General features: G+C 57.4%; 7 protein-coding genes across 7 annotated transcripts; 4 read left to right on the top strand and 3 right to left on the bottom strand.

Moving 5' to 3' along the window:
• Nucleotides 1–434: 434 nt before the first annotated feature.
• On the bottom strand, nucleotides 435–1,949 carry PHSY_002111 (beta-Ala-His dipeptidase; the record flags this gene model as incomplete). The annotated part of the gene is made up of 1 exon (XM_012332736.1): nucleotides 435–1,949. One exon carries the CDS (start codon nucleotides 1,947–1,949, stop codon nucleotides 435–437), a length of 1,515 nt encoding a protein of 504 aa, XP_012188126.1.
• Nucleotides 1,950–3,165: 1,216 nt separating this feature from the next.
• Nucleotides 3,166–5,523, top strand: PHSY_002110 (amino acid transporter; the record flags this gene model as incomplete). Its single annotated transcript, XM_012332735.1, has 1 exon — nucleotides 3,166–5,523. One exon carries the CDS (start codon nucleotides 3,166–3,168, stop codon nucleotides 5,521–5,523), a length of 2,358 nt encoding a protein of 785 aa, XP_012188125.1.
• A 167-nt stretch (nucleotides 5,524–5,690) lies between these two features.
• On the bottom strand, nucleotides 5,691–7,697 carry PHSY_002109 (hypothetical protein; the record flags this gene model as incomplete). Its single annotated transcript, XM_012332734.1, has 1 exon — nucleotides 5,691–7,697. One exon carries the CDS (start codon nucleotides 7,695–7,697, stop codon nucleotides 5,691–5,693), a length of 2,007 nt encoding a protein of 668 aa, XP_012188124.1.
• Nucleotides 7,698–8,631: 934 nt separating this feature from the next.
• PHSY_002108 (hypothetical protein) lies at nucleotides 8,632–12,117 on the top strand (the record flags this gene model as incomplete). The annotated part of the gene is made up of 1 exon (XM_012332733.1): nucleotides 8,632–12,117. The coding sequence occupies one exon, from the start codon at nucleotides 8,632–8,634 to the stop codon at nucleotides 12,115–12,117; it is 3,486 nt and encodes a 1,161-aa protein (XP_012188123.1).
• Nucleotides 12,118–12,801: 684 nt separating this feature from the next.
• PHSY_002107 (hypothetical protein) lies at nucleotides 12,802–13,389 on the top strand (the record flags this gene model as incomplete). Its single annotated transcript, XM_012332732.1, has 1 exon — nucleotides 12,802–13,389. The coding sequence occupies one exon, from the start codon at nucleotides 12,802–12,804 to the stop codon at nucleotides 13,387–13,389; it is 588 nt and encodes a 195-aa protein (XP_012188122.1).
• Nucleotides 13,390–13,856: 467 nt separating this feature from the next.
• Nucleotides 13,857–15,425, bottom strand: PHSY_002106 (haloacid dehalogenase; the record flags this gene model as incomplete). The annotated part of the gene is made up of 1 exon (XM_012332731.1): nucleotides 13,857–15,425. One exon carries the CDS (start codon nucleotides 15,423–15,425, stop codon nucleotides 13,857–13,859), a length of 1,569 nt encoding a protein of 522 aa, XP_012188121.1.
• Nucleotides 15,426–15,509: 84 nt separating this feature from the next.
• On the top strand, nucleotides 15,510–15,827 carry PHSY_002105 (hypothetical protein; the record flags this gene model as incomplete). The annotated part of the gene is made up of 1 exon (XM_012332730.1): nucleotides 15,510–15,827. The coding sequence occupies one exon, from the start codon at nucleotides 15,510–15,512 to the stop codon at nucleotides 15,825–15,827; it is 318 nt and encodes a 105-aa protein (XP_012188120.1).
• Between the last annotated feature and the right edge of the window lie 294 nt (nucleotides 15,828–16,121).

Raw genomic sequence — 16,121 nt, 5'->3', positions numbered from 1 at the left:
CAGGAACTCACCTTCTCTATCGAATCGTCATTTGTTCTATCGATCCCAAGCCATTCTTTTACTTGTTAATGGAATGGCTCTGGTCGAATCGTCCTCTCTTGCAATCATTTCAATACACTGTACTGCTCGTCATCTTGAAATGGAACCACACTCTACTTTCATTCTGCCATGTGTTCGCGTCTGCTTGTTGGGAATTGCTCTCTGCTCTCATTGCGCGATACGTTTCTCTCCTCCCTTGTCGTCGACAAGACAGCACGGAAACAGACGACGTGCGCTGCAACTGCTTCGCCATCGTACGAGACTTGCAGCGAACCATTCCATCAACACACACTTCACATTCGTCAATTCGCAGTCGAATCACACAACGCCTATTTCCGAACCTTGGCATTGGAATGTAGTTGATCGTAAAATCGTCCAAAAGCACCGATCACCCTCTAGGCGGTGGCAGCAACCTCGTGCAGGTAGAGACCGAGCAGCTTGGTACCCTCGATGTAGTTGGAGATGTCGAGCTTCTCGTTGATCGAGTGAGCGCCGTCGTCGCTCCTGCCCATGGGAAGCAACAGCACGTTCTTCTGCAGCAGGTCGGCAAAGGTGAGCGTGACGGGGATCGAGCCACCTTCGCGGGTCAAGTCGGGCTTGACGCCGTAGATGGTCTCGGTGGCCTTGATGGCAGCCTCGTAGTTCCAGTGGTTGGGGTCGGCGAGCCATGGCTTACCGCCGTGCTCGCTGGTGATGGTCATGGTGTTCTTGCTGCCGATCTTGGCAAATTCGTCGTTGACGTACTTGGTGACCAGCTCGTTGACCTTGTCGGGGGTCATGTCGGGGACCAGACGAAGCGAAAACTTGCCAATCACCTTGGCGGGGATCACGGTCTTGGTACCGGGTTCTGAAAAGGCTCCTTCAATGCCGTGGAGCGAGAGACAGGGGTATCGCATGCGACCCATGAGGACGGCGGCCTTGTCATCGCTGACGGTGGTCTTGCTTCCGGTGGCACCCTCGATGTCGCTGAGCACAAAGTCCATGACGTCGTATCGCTTGCGCTCCTCGTCGGTCAAGGGCGCAACGAGCTCCTTGATACCGGGTACGAGGATCTCGCCCTTGGCGGTGACCAGCTTGGACATGATGGTGAACAGGTCGGTCATGGGCTCGTGCACCACACCACCGAAGACACCCGAGTGCAAGTCGCGAGCGGGGCCCGAGATGGCGAGCTTGAAGTAGGCGATACCACGCAGACCGTGGGTGAGACAGGGCTTCTTGGTACCCAGCCAGTAGTTGTCCGAGATGCAGACAGCGTCGACGCCCTGGAAGAAGGAGTCCTTCTCAGCGGCGATGAGCTCGTCCAAGCCGACACTGCCGCTCTCCTCCATACCTTCGAAGCAGAACTTGAGGTTCACGGGAAGGTCGATGCCGGCCTGCTGGTGAGCCTCGATGGCGTTAAGCCAACCAAGGATGGGACCCTTGTCATCGGTGGAGCCACGACCATACATGCGACCGGTCTTCTCGTCGGTGATCAGCTTGAAAGGCTCGGTGTCCCAGCCGTCCGACTTGAGAGCAGGCTGGACGTCAAAGTGACCGTAGACGAGGATGGTCTTCTTCTTGGGGTCCTTGCCCAGGTCACCGAGGATGACGGGAGGCAGCTCGATCTCTTTACCATCGAGGTTCTGCTTGCCAAGTGGCTTGAGCTCAGCGGTGGCACCGAGCTTCTTGAGCTCGGCGAGCAGCCAGTCGGCCATATCGAAGCAGGCCTTGCGGTAGTTGGCATCACCAGATACCGAGGGGATCGAGACGGCCTCGGCGAGGCGGTCGATGAGAGCAGCCTTGTTGGCGTCGATCTGCGAGACGAACTTCTTCTGTTCTGCGGTAGCCATCTTGTGAAATGTATGAATATGGGTGGAAAAGATTGATGGTGGAGACGTGGTAAAGCGATGCGAGTACAGGTCGAGGTACATATGATTTGCCACGAGAAGCTAGCGGTGAGAGACAGATAAGCTCTAGACATTCTGTATTGCAGACGCTCGCACTGACCTCATCCAGCAAAAGTTTCCAAACTTTTTCGTCTGGAGTGATTTGCCACGGCTCTTCGGATTTGAAGGTGGTCCGACCGTGCAGTATCTTGCAGTGGTGAGATCATTGAAATTCCAGGATTTATCCTCGGGTCTTGTCTCCAAGTTTCTACCGTCTACCCGCGCCGCTTCCCAGCTTGGATAGCTTGACCGAGAACGTCTTTGGTAGCTCAGCGTTGGTCCGAACGATCACTCGCGATGCTTCGAAGAGCTGTTCCAGCGTCGCGCCTGCTGGGTCACATGCTCGGCGGGTAGGCTGCAGCGAGAAGCACGGAGATGCGAGTTTCGAACTCATCCAACGTGGGCAGGGAATCCCCGCCGCACGGCCGACTTTGCTGCCGTGTGACGCTTTCCTCAGCTTTCAGCATCAAGCAAGCTCGACAACTCTCCAAAGCATACATCCAGGGCCTAGGGAGCGGTCATGTGAGATGTCTTGACCCGACCCTTGCTCGTAGCGTGAGCATGTAGCTTCGCCAGGCTCGAGCATCGGATTAAATTTGCTCCGAGGCCCTGAAAATTGGTCGCTTCGAGAAACGTCTAATTTTCGACTGTGACTTGTCGTAGAGAAGAACGAGAGGGGCGGGCCAAAATCGGTGAAATTCGAATTTGAAAGCTTGACAGCGGGAAAGCGAGCGAGTATCCGTCAAATCGTATCGTGCAGCGCACCGCAGCTTTATCTTCGAGACGCATCGCTAGCCAATCAGCACCGACTTGTGACTGTGATTTGCTCCACTCGACTGCAAGACCGCGACAACCCCGCATGCAAGCACCTTCCAGCCTTGGCACAGCGCCCTCCATCAACATCATCACATCTTGTCTTCCACTGCTGATTGGCTAGCCACAGCCAAGAGCGTCACCGTTCAACCATCGTCACAGGCTTTAGCGGCTGATCCGATCATTCGAACCAGCAAAAGCAGGATCCATCGGCCGCTGATTTGCTTCCTCACACCATCACACCTCTCGTAGCTTTTCTCCTTACGATCAACCGCATCGGAGCCCTTCCGAATTACTGCGCCCGTAGGCGAGCCAACGCAAGGAAAGCTTCGACATCGAACATTACCGCCCAGAGAGAATGCAGCTCACAATCTGAAGCAGCACAACGATGCCGACTCGAACGAACAACCGAGGTATCCCCGTACCGCGCGACCAATCTCGTGGCTCGGGACGCGGTGACAACCAGCAGCAAGCAGCATGGCGGAGCAGTCTTGATCTCGTCTGGTCCTACTCACGCTCACAAGCTTTCTACGGCAACAACATCGCAACTTCGCCCTCCTTTGTCGAACGACGCTGGGCCGGTCAAGATCTGGAAGAAGGCGACAGCATCTACGAAGACGATGAAGAGTACCTATCGGGCGAATACGACGAGGACGAAAGCGAGGAGACGGATGGCAGCACGGCTCACTCTCGGTCTGGCACCGACGCGGATGCCGACACCGACACAGCCTCGATGGCCAGCGACGCGAGGTTCGGGCCTTCCGACCAATTCGAGTGGGAGGGAGAAGCGCTGCCGCCGAACGCAACGCAGCGTAACCGCACACGGCGACGCTCAAAGGCGAGAGACAGGCGCTTGGAGCAGCTCGAGAGCGCTGACGAAGACGAGCGCAGTCGAAGCAGAAGTCGAAGTCCCAAGCGACTTTCCGCAGTTGGGCCACGCGAGCGCGCTTCCAACAGCAGGCTGAATCCGGCTCGATCTGCTCAGACCTTGGTCGCCTCCGGTCAGGGACTTCGAGATCCCTTCGCTCAAGATGATGACAACAACAATAGCAACAGCAAGGACACCGAGGTGACGCCTTTGCTAACCAGCAAGCGTTCTGCCGATGCAAACTCGACAAGACGCAAATCTGGCTCGTATGGTGCACTTCGACGCACCTCTGATTCCGGGGCCTATTCGAACCGCTCTGGCGACTCGAGCTACCACGTCCTACAACTCGGTACTAGCACATTGCTCCAGTCGTGGTTTAACACCGTCAATGCGCTCGTAGGCGTCGGCATCCTCGCGTTACCTCTCGCCTTTTCGTATGCCGGCTGGATTGGTGGGACCGTTCTGTTCCTCGTCTGCGGCCTGCTCACCAACTACACGGGCAAAGTGTTGGCAAAGATCATGGCCAAGGAACTCTCGTTGCGCACCTACGCGGATATCGGTAGCTACGCGTTCGGCCCTTCAGCACGAATTCTGATCAGCCTCTTCTTCTGCCTCGAGCTCTGGGCCGTCTCGGTCGCCCTCATCATCTTGTTTGGCGACTCCATGTCGGCGATCTTCCCGCACATTGCCCCAGCAGCATTCAAGATGCTTGGCTACTGCGTCGTGCTTCCCTCGGTGTTCTTGCCGCTCAAGTTCCTCTCGCCAATATCGGTGATTGGCATCGTCTCGACATTCACGCTCGTCGTGGTCGTCATCAGCGATGGCCTCATCAAGAAGCAAGCTCCCGGAAGTCTTTGGTCGATTGCGCCCACCACACTCGGTCCACGATGGGATCGGCTGCCGCTCAGCTTTGGCCTCATCATGTCTGGCTTCTCGTCACATCCGATCATTCCATCGCTGGTACGCGACATGAAGGACCCGACCAAGTTCCCGCGCATGCTTAACCTGGCCTACCTCGCAGCAACCGTGCTCTATCTTTCCATGGGCATGGTAGGATATGCCATGTTCGGCATGCATGTGTCGGACGAGATCACCAAGGATCTGGCCAGGACGCCCGGCTTCCCGGTAGCGCTCAACAGTGTTGCCATTTGGTTGATCGTCATCAATCCGCTTTCCAAGTTCGCGTTGGCGACAAGACCCATCCAGACGACATTCGAGGTTCTGTTGGGAATCGATGAGCAGACTGCGGCCAGGGTCCAAAATAAGAACGCCAAGGCAGAAAGGAGAAGATCTGCGACGGTGACGCCGACAGTAACAGCTGCTATGGCGCCAAATGCGAGCGTCGATGGTGACGGGAATGACGTTGCGGGCAAACCGGTTGACCAGCTTGCAGACACACGCGCTCACAAAGCACAACTCACTTCCGAGGCCACCAACACGACACTCTCCGTCTCTCCCAGCCAGCGTGTGTCCTTCGCTACACCTGCACGTCCCCTGCAGCAGCCTCAACCTGCTACCTCACCATCGCGTCAATCGGCCTCAGAAGAAAACCCGCTGGCCAACTCAGCAATCTCTCTCCGCGCAGCCGAGCTCACCTCGACTCTGACACCGCGAACTCGATTCATGCTGCAGATCCTGCTCAAAGTGGTTGTCACTCTGCTCATCGCCTTGACGGCGGTGGTGTTGCCTGGGTTTGAAAAGGTGATGGCGTTCCTGGGTGCATTTTTGGCGTTTGCAACGTGCGTGTTTGGACCGCTGTTGGCGAACTTGAGGTTGTTCGGCAAGGAGATGAGGGGATGGAGGGTGGCGGTGGATGTGGGGATACTGGGGTTGAGTGCGATCATGGCTGCTAGTGGTACTGTGTGGGCATTTTTGTAAACAATGCGATGATCGTGGACGGGATCAGTGACGAAAGATCTGTGTTGCGTGTGACTGTCAGGCCTGCTTCGGTGCTCACGTTGACCTCGAAAGAATCACACACATGCGTATATGTGCATCTCTCGCGAATGTGTGGATCACACTGTAATGGCTTGACATTGTGTGCTTCACAACTTTGTATGTTCCAAGCCTGCCCATCTGCGCAGCAACGGGGGGCTAAGCATGGGCATCCCACCACCGCTCGCTGGCCCAACATGACTCGTCCCCGCCACAGCGTCAGCCGCAGCACTGTTCGCATTGATCATACTCGTGGGACCGTTGAACAGCGCATGTCTCTGCTGGGTCATGAGAATCTGATGGATCTGCATCCTGACGGCATGCAGACCGTGTCGTAGACTAGCCACTTCCTCGGTGACCCGCCCGGCGTCGAATCCGGCCTTGACGGCTGCGATGTGTCCTTCCTCGGTGCGTTTGTCCAGACTCGACAGGCCGGAAGAGAGACCTGCGACAGAGGCGGTGAGTGACGAAATGGCAGAATCGAGGTTGGAGCGATCCACGACGTCCGGTGTTGGTGCGACGGGGAAGTTGTACCCGAGAGGAGAGAGGGAGGTGCTGGTGGTGGAAGTATCGAGAGGTGTGAGCAGGGACGTTGAGTTGGTCGCTGCTGATCGACGTGTCGATGAAGAAATGTCTGCGCTGCCGAGGTACGACAGGCGTTCTCGTGTAGGTGACGGTGTGTATGCGCCTCGATTCGCACCCAGACCGGAACTGCTGCTGGGCATGGACCGCGCTGTCGGCGGTGCCAAGTATCGCGGACTCGAACCATCGTCCATCGCGAACGCTGCAGGGTTTGACCCAGCACCGCGCCGTGAGGAAGGCCTCACTTCCCTGTCCGACAGTTCGCTGTACTGCCTCCTTGCCCACGTCGCCAGATCCATGCTCGACACGGCTGAAGCGCTTTGAGTCCTCGCCTGCCGCGATCCACCAAAGCTCTGCTGACTCAATGATCGTTCCCAATTCTGAGCATCCAAGGGGAACTCGTCCCACTCTCCATCCACACCGATCTGAGAGCCTCTTGCGCGCTCTTGCAGGCCTGCGGCGGTACGAAGCTCTCCCGCCGATCGATACCAACTTCCGAGGCTGTGGACGCAATCATCGATTCGTCGAGCTTGACCATGCTGCCTGCTCTGCATCTCGTCCAGTCGTGCTCGGAGGGCGGTGTTCTCGTCCTTGAGGTCATTGACGTGCTGGTTGAAGATGCCAAAGAAAGCCTTGATAGGCTCGAAGCGACACTCGTCCTCCAGATGCGTTTTCTGTGTGCTCTTGGAGGCTGTGTCGGGATTGCGCGAGAGTTGACGGCGTGGACCGGACCAATCACATCCAAAGCTGGAGTGAGGACAGAGGACAGGAGCGTCTCGACAGTCCTGGGCAACGTGCATGGTCAGACGACTCTTGATGGTTTCGCTATGACAGAACTCGCACACGGCGGGTTCAGGTGAGCAAGACTGCGAGTGCTGCTCCAGTTCATCAAAGCAAAACTCCATGTCGCACGTGGAACAGACAACGTTGCGCTTCGGACAGCTGAGACCGTGAGATGCCCAATCCTTGCGCATCACTTTGGCCGAACATCCGCAGCGTTTGCCCTCGGTAAGGTTCTGGTCCACGTACTCGAACGCGCATTCGGAGGCGATATGCCCACGGAGCAGATGACGTTCGCACTCGTGCTGACAGCCTTTCCCTTTGTTGGGACATCGTACTCGAAGCGTGTCGACCATGTTCTTGATGAGCAGCGCAGTGGGTTGGAAGTCGTCGATCTCGACCGTCGTTCTGCAAGTCGGACACCGATTTGCTTGTATCGCCGCCAGTGGATCGGAATCCTGATCCGGTTGCTGCTGAGTGGTGAGAGCAGTGGCGATGCACTGTCTGCAAAAGGTATGGGAGCAGGCGGTGGAAGCAAAAGGCTCGAGAAAGGGGCCGAGGCAGATGGGACAATGCAAGAAGGCGCTGATATCTTGGTCCGCGTAGTCATAGCAGTCGCCAGTGGTCCAAGAGAGCTGCTGAATGGCGCTGCTGATGTTGCTCGTATCGGAGCGCTGGCTGACCGAAGATGCGGCGCGGGAACGGAGGGACCGTGAGCGTGCTGAACGAGGACCTGAGGAACGTCTGCGTGACATGGCAGAGGGAGAGGACGAGGTGCCCGAGCTGGGTCCAGCATCGGATGCTTCGGGCATGACGAAAGCTGTGATTACGTCCGTAAGACGATGAGGGAGGATGTGTACGTGTGGATGGATGGATGGATGGATGTGGTCAAGTAGCAAGCCGGCGATTTGCAATCAGTGCACCAGCGCGATGCACGCTTCCGGCTAATTGAGGTGGATTGATGCGGGGAGCAGCTGGACCCTGCTTTTCAGTTCGTGAAAGCGCAATCATCCATGTCTACTTACAACGGCGTAACATGTCTGTCGGTAACTCGCTCGCTATCTTGGTATCCGCGATTGTGACATGTGGCTTCGGCTTGCGACCCTGCACGCTGACGTTGGGATCGGAACGCCATGCAGAACAAGCGCGCTTTTTGGAATTTGACACGAGAATCGACGTCCGTGCCACTTGTTCTTGCTCGATTTCAGCACAAAGTGACAGTAGTCTCTGCTGCGCTTCCCGAGCGAGGACATGTGCACACTGCTGCTCGCCAAGCACAGCATGCACGCTGACAGCGTGAGCGCGAGGCCAGCGAGAGAAAGACGCCGTTGTCAAGCAGACTTGCGGCGCACAACGTCATTCGCATGTGGCAGATGGCTTCGGCTGTCACTCTGCACCCGCAAGAGCTTGGCTTCTCCGTGGCTGTGGCCCCGCACATCGGTTGATGAGTATTCCAGACCCAAACCTGGCAGCTGGTGTGTGCGACGCTGCTATCTTCTCGTGCACCCTGTCGTCGTCGTTGCTCTCGCTCGGGACCGTCCCAATTCGCTCCTAGGCTTTTCCCTTGGCTTCCTCTTCGTATCCTCCTCCTCCTTTCCTCCACCATCATCGGCAGCGCTACCCTCCCTCCTCTCCACCGAACCTACTTTCATCTCGAGGATACGAAGTTTCTGACCATCGTCGTCAACCATGTCGAGCCACCATCCCGGAGAGGGCTGGTCGGAGCGCAATCCCGTTCCCACCGTGCAGCAGTACAGGGAGGAACAGGAAGCTCGCATGCAGCATCAAGAAGATCTCCGTCGTGCTACAGCCAGCGCCAACGCCTCCAAGCTCGCCACCACCGATGCTGACGAATCGGCTCCTGGCACCCAGACCACAGGTGCTTCGGCCACCGGCGCTGCTCCTGCCATTCAAGGCTCCCTCGATGGTCTCAGACAGCGTCACAGCTCCTCTACCACCGACCAAAAGACTTCCACCACCGGAGCTTCCCAGGCTCCCAAGGAGGATGAGGTTCACCAAGCTCCGGGAGGAGGTGCCGAGGAGAAGGAACGCATCAAGAAGGCGCAGGCTCCGAAAGGCAAAGCCAACGAGTTCGAGGCCAAGGGCGAGCGAGTCGTCACCGATCCCACCACCGGCCGAGACGTCCAGATCCGCGATGCTGCCGAGAACGCAAAAATCAGTCCGGACAAGCTCGACTCCCGCTACGGTCCCGGCTTCTCTTCCCACGTGCCTAAGGACCCCTCCAAGCACCACCCGCTCCACACCTCGCCTTATCCCGCCGAGCCCTCCAACGCCTTGCTCTACCGCTTCCCCGAGCCCGTCAAGAGCGATGTCATCCAGGGCATGCAATCCGCCTTCAACCAGCTCGCTATCGGCCTCGGCGCCTGTCTGGCTCTCATTTGGTTCTTCTTCGCCTTTGGCAACGGCTGGTGGAAGTTCCTCGTCCGCACTACTATCTTGATCGGCGTCGGCTTCTGTGGATGGACCGGTCTCCACCTCCAGTCGCGCAAGATCGAAAAGGAGCACGAAGCCATTCGTGCCGAGATGCACAAGCAGCGCGGTCAGAGCCTCTCGCCTCCCATGCCCGAGAGTGTCGAGTGGCTTAACGCCGCCATCGCCTGTATCTGGAAGCAGATCAACCCGGACATGTTTGTGCCTATGGCCGACATGGTCGAGGACATCATGCAGCAGTCTTTGCCTGGCTTCATCGATGCTGTCAAGATTGACGACATTGGCATCGGCGACAACCCTTTCCGCTTGGTTGCCATGCGCGGTCTGTCAGACATGATGAGCGACAAGGAGTACCCTCGTGAGGAATGGATCGATCAAGGCAAGAAGGACGAGCTCAAGGCCGATAAGGAGAAGCAAAAAGCCGAGGAGCCAAAGGAAAAGGTCAGTGATGCCAAGAAGGAACTCGAAGAGGTTGCCGACGCTGACGGCGACGGTATCGCCGACGAGGACGAGTCCGGCGACTTCCTTAACTACGAGATCTCCTTCAGCTACTCGGCTCGACCCGGCCAATCCAACAAGGACAGAGCCAAGAACATCCACCTCATGATCGAGTTCTTCATCGGCGCCTACGACCTCTTCCAGATCCCTCTGCCCATCTGGATTCAGATCGAGCACATCTCCGGTACCATCCGTCTGCGTGCCCAGATGGTGCAGCAGCCGCCTTACATTCGCAACCTCACCTTCACGCTCATGGGTGTTCCGAAGGTCGAGATCTCCGCAATCCCCATGCTCAAGGCTCTGCCCAACGTCTTGGATCTTCCGCTTATCTCTGGCTTTGTCCAGTCGTCCATCGCCGCTGCCGCCAACATGTACGTCGCTCCCAAGAGCATGACACTCAACATGGCCCAGATGCTTTCCGGAGACGGTATCAAGAAGGACACGGACGCTGTTGGTGTCCTTGTCGTCGACATCGAGTATGCCCAGGATCTCAGCGCGCAGGATGCCAACGGCAAGAGCGACCCTTACGTCGTCCTCTCGTTCGCAAAGTTCGGTCGTCCTCTGTACAGTTCGCGCATCATCTTCGAGGACCTCAACCCCGTTTGGCAAGAGACCGCTTTCTTGTTGGTCAGCAAGGACGACATCCGCGCCAACGAGTCGCTTTCGATTCAGCTGTGGGACTCGGACGCGCGCACCGCCGACGACATTGTCGGACGTGTCAACGTGCCCATCAAGGAGCTCATCCGCAATGCCAACACGCCACAGGACCGCAAGGACAAGTTGATGGGCTTCGAGGACGCCGACGATATGCCAGGCGAGCTCAAGTGGAAGGGAACTTTCTACGAGAAGGCCGACTTCAACAAGGCGCTGGTACCCAAGAAGAAGGAGGAGGACATGAGCCAGGTCGAAAAGGAGACGCAACGTGGAGAAGGCTCGGCCATCGATTCTGCCGACGAGAAGATCGCCCTCCACTGCCCTCCCGATCCGCAGTACCCTTCGGGTATCTTGAGCATCATCGTCCACCACATCTCTGGCCTCGAGAACCGAGAAGTCGAGAAGGGTGTCATGGGCAAGGAGCGCGAAGGCACCCACGGTCAGGACGTCGATGCCAAGGCCGGTGAAGGCAAGGCACTTCCTAGCGGCTACGTCGAATTCATCGTCAACGACGACATCGTCTACAAGACGCGTGTCAAGCAGTACACCAACATGCCTTTCTACGAGGCAGGTACCGAGGTGTTCGTTCGCGACTGGACCCGCACCGAGGTGCGTCTCGCCGTTCGAGACGCCCGTCTTCGCGAGCACGACCCGATCATGGGTATCGTATCGTTGGATCTGACGGAAGTGCTGAGCGAGTCGTCGCAGGTGACGCAGTCGTTCTCGCTTCAGGATGGTGTCGGATTCGGCAAGGTGCACTGCAGTCTCGTCTTCCGCAGCATCAAGGCTCAGCTGCCCAAGAAACTGCTCGGTTGGGATACTGCCACGGTCGAACTGCTCTCCGAGATCGAGATCCAGGGAGACGAGAAGCTCAAATCCAAGAAGATCAAGGTATCCACCGGCGACGACACGCAGAAGATCTACCCGGGTCAACCCATCCCCGACGATGCCGAGACGCTCGTCCGCCTGCCCGTGTACGACCGATACAGCTCTCTGCTCACCTTCGACCTCGGTGGTGGTGGACTGTCGTTGGGACCCCTTGGCGGCAAACCCGACGCTGTCGCCGTCGCGGGGCTGTGCGACATCGCTGATGGAGAGGTCGTCGATCTCGAGCTCGACATCTTCGCCGGAGACAACCTCGGCACGCTCAAGCGCAACTACATCAACGAGCAGACGCACAAGACGCACAAGTTCGAAGTCGTCGGCAAGCTGCGCGTCAAGGTTCGCATCGATGCGGGACTCGACGACGACCACCTGCGTCTCGTGGAGCGTACCACGGGCAGGAAGGACAAGCACGAGTTTGACGTCTACAACCGATTGGAGGGTATGCCCAACCGAGCGGTGGAGAACTCGCACGCCAACGACGACGGCGTCATCGACCGCAAGGAGCAGAAGCAGATCGACAGGAGTAAGAAGGAGGCCCTGCACTCTAGACACCGCGGGGCGATGGGTTATGGAGGTGCCAGGTCGGCGGTCTGGGCTAAGGACGGAATCAGGGATAGGATCCGAAGGGTCTCGTCCAAGATTTCCGGTAAGAAGGGTCGTGATCAGACCATCAAGTCGGAGGCCTGAGTCTGATCTCGCCCGAACACACTGTTATTGCCGTCCTGCTGCTCATTACCTTGGTTTCCTTGCACAGCCTGCTCGATTGTGTATAACCCACTGTCCGCTTTTTGAACGTTTCCGACCTGCAAAGCAAACCAGAATTACGATTTCGAACAATCATCCATCTCCTTGCGAGACTCACGTCCGTGGGAAAACACTCCCGATTTGTGACTCGAGTTCCACCCGAACGTCGATCGGACGTGACGGCTGCGACTCTTTATTCGGGATGTCGATGCCGTTGTATCCACCGCTGTTGATTGCGTTTGGGTGCGGGATGGTGAGGGTAAGCGAGATGTGAGTGTGACTCGAGGCGCCTGCTCGGCAAAGCCGATGCTGCCTGGAACCGAAATTCTGGCAACGGTCGGGACCCGTGGTGCGCTGTTGCCCATTTTTAGAGTTTCCGCACATGTGCGTATCACGGAAGGGTCCGTTCCGTACCTTGATATACAGCAAGAGGATGTCGCTTTAAGTTGTCGGAGATCGTTCGCAGCGGGGGAGCGTGCGCGTGGACATTGAACCCTGAGGACGTTGCCGACGGGGCATAGTGCACGGCGGACGAAGGCTTCCTAACTCAGCTTTTTCCCCACTCGATGTATAAGAACCCTCTTCCCTCTTGCACCTTCCACCTCATCCCCAACAACAACCGTCAAGATGACCCACCCGACCTTCGACAACGCCACCTTCACGCTACCCATCCCCGGAAGCTCCACGCTCCACCTCCGCCCCGTGCGTGTCTCCGACGCACCCAACCTGCGCGACCGCTGTGCAGACCCCCTCAACGTCCAATACCTCCCCCACCTCCAAGGTCAAGAGAACCAATCCGTCTCTGACGTCGAGTCCTGGATCCGCACCGTCCAATCCGGTTTCAACAAAGACTCCCTCTTCCTCGTCATCGTTTCGACCACCGAATCCGGCGACGAAGAAGTCATCGGTGAAGGTCCCTTAGGCTACATCGACTGGGACAAGAAACATGCCGAGTCAGGAATCATGCTCGACCACCAGCAGGCGGGAAAGGGCATCGCAACTATGGTCCTCAATACAACGATGGATTTCGCTTTCAAAGAGCTAGACTTGGACGTCGTCAACTACGGTACCCTGAAAGACAACAAACCTATGGTCAAACTTTTGACGCACAAGTTGAGAGCGAAAGGCAGCCCGGAAGAAAGGACACGGAAGGATGGCAAGCAAGAGTTGATCTTCAACTTCAAGAAGGAGGATTGGCTCGCTGCTGCTCAGTGAAGGTGCGGGTCATAAACACTAAGCCGGAAGAAATCAAGACCAGAAATCGCTCAGCTCGATACCAAGTCGGACTCGGGTCGGGCATGAACTCAAGAGACCGCTCAATCTAAGCCCGAACAAGCACGGGGATCTATCAAGCTAGCAGGTGCAATCGACTGTTCGAGGTCGGGCGACTCCTCAAGCACCATCGAGGGTTGCAGCCAAGATACCCACTGGAGCAGCTTACCGATCACGGACTTTCCTGCTCTGCGATCGAACGCGGTCAATACGAATCTTGCTCACTCATTCGGGCGCTGCAGAGCCGAGCTCCGCCTCAGCACAGCTGTGCCTCTGCCCATAGCACCGACGCTGATGTCGTGTGGAACGCAATCAATTCACATTACCAGCTGAAAACAAAAGAGGCCATTTGGATCAAAACATGACTGAGAAGTCAATTGTGCGAGGCGAGGTGCAAATGCCTCGTCAGCTCAATTCGGGGCACGATCCTTGCCTTTGAGAGAAAGACTGCTTCGTACATACAAGTGAAGCATGTCGGCGTCCGAATGATCTCCGGGCGAGCCCACCGCCCCTTCGGCGTCTGCCGACGACGACAATTTGGCGAGCGCGTTCAGCGTATCGAAGGGGCGATTGTGTGGACAGCCAGAGACACTGGTGACCTTCGTGTTCTTGGTAGCCTCGGACACCATCTGGCGGTAGCGCTCGATCTTCTTGCTGACCTGTCGAACGCCACGCAGGAATTCCTGCAGAGCTCGCTCGTTCGTTGTGATCTTTTTGGTCGGGAACTTGTACGCAGCCTTGTAGGGAGAACCCAGCTGATGAACTGCCACCGACGGCTTGCCCGTGGTCAGGTTCAGGGCGAGCGCCATCCACGTGATCAGGTTGGCGTCCATGCGTTCCACCTCCATCTCGTCAAATGGCGAGTAGCCGATGCTCTGCTGCTCGATGTACGAGTCCATGAGCCTGTGACAGCATCGGATAATCGTAGCAAGCTCCCTCGAGGTGGGGTTGAGCACCTGACGACTAGTCATGGCGACGTGCGAAAAAGCCACCATCAGATTGGTAGTGCCTGCAGCAAGGTATACAGTGTCGCCTGTCCTGAGCAGATTGATACGAGGATCCTCCAGATCGTCGTAGTGGTGATGGTGGCGGTTGTTGATCTTACGGTTCCATTTGAGCCAAGCGTCGAAGTTGTGGTCTGTGTTTGGCCAAGAAACAACGAGGATCGAGCCCTGCACAACCGTGTAGAGGAGACCCGAGGTGGGCCCGACAAAGTAGACAGGGCGCTTGGTGCCGGCAACACCGCAATGTACAACATCGTTGGGCGAGTCGAGCAAGATGCGCGAAAGTCCCAGACGACCCGGATTGGGTGGTGCGAAATGCACCTGGATGCAGCTGGCCACGCCATCTTCAAAATCTGCCAGGGTGGAATACCACCTCAGATGGCGCGGAACGCCAAAGTGGCTTTCCCACAAGGCCTCGGTTAGCGTCAAGGGATCCGGACTAGGGGGCAACAGGCCTGCATCCTCGGCGGGGTCGTCGATCTGCTCGCCATATTCGCCGTCGAGGTCGAGTAGCACCTGACGAAACGCAGGTCGTGACATATAGCAATGGTCGATGCCGTTGGAGAGTACAGGCAGCGAGAAGCGGAAGGATGTCTTTCCTGTTGAATGGCGCATGATGAGCTGCTTGATCTTGCAGAAGCTGGGCAAGGTGGTGATAGCAGTGGGCAAGCGCGCCCATTCCGTCTCGAACTCGGTACGTTGGGCGGTATGTGGGTGCTGGCCGTTGGGGTGGCTGGGACCAGCCTCGTGGTTTGCATCGGTCGCTACAGTCGCTTCCTTGGTGGCAACGGCGGCGGCGGCGGCGGGTCCGGCGTCAGGACCAGGCTGGCTGGAAGGTTCGGTCTCCGCCTCTTCTCGACGTACGTGTTGGAGCTCGGCAGGCAGCGCGTCACCGAGGCTTTCAAGGAGTTGTGCAAGTCTTGCGCGCGACTCGTGCATATCGGAGCCTCCCTCTGCGTACACGTCGAACGCCATGCTCGAAGGAAGGCAGCCGTGGTGGCTCATCGTGACAATGGTACTGTGTGCAACTAGTCGAAGTTGCTCGACGGAAGTCGGCGCATGATGGACCTTGTCGGGAAGGAGGACGTAGTGGGCGGGAGCCACTTTAAATACGTCTGCCACGCTGAGTCGAAGGCCGCTGAGTCGAAGGCTCAGCAGCACGAGCGCTTGCCACAGCAAATGTCACCGCAGCAGCCTGCGGCGAACATGTCACACTGGTGCTCTGGCTCGAGTCCGCCGGATGAGGCGCAAGGCGTAGAGTACCTTCGGTCTGAGCGAAAGGATGAAGAAAGAATCAAGAGTGACAGGATGCATGGCGACCTAGCAGAGAAGCGAGTCAGCGCGGCTGAGCCGACGATGACTTTCGCAAGGATGTGAGCTTAGCGACAGAAGCCATCCCTTCTCATGTCCTGTCGGCTAGTTCCCGCCAGCAGCCCAACACTCCCGGTTCAGAGGAGACAGCTGATGCGCAATGGTCGCAATTGACTGTTCACAACAAATCACCTTGTGCCTGCCGCCACTTTGCGCCTGACAACGAAGCGGGCGGAACCGCCGATAAGTTACACTGCATTTTCGGGCTGAGTCACGACACGGAGGCGGACCGTGCGTGCTTGTCGTTGTTGCACCTGCCTCCTGTCTGCCGAGACGGGGTTGTCAGCTGAAACGTGAGAA

This window comes from Pseudozyma hubeiensis (genome assembly GCF_000403515.1).
Source record: "Pseudozyma hubeiensis SY62 DNA, scaffold: PHS21, whole genome shotgun sequence".
In the NCBI taxonomy this organism is placed as follows: Eukaryota; Fungi; Basidiomycota; class Ustilaginomycetes; order Ustilaginales; family Ustilaginaceae; genus Pseudozyma; species Pseudozyma hubeiensis.
The sequence above is the reverse complement of the archived record's forward strand: the minus strand, read 5'-3'. Positions and strand labels throughout refer to the sequence as shown.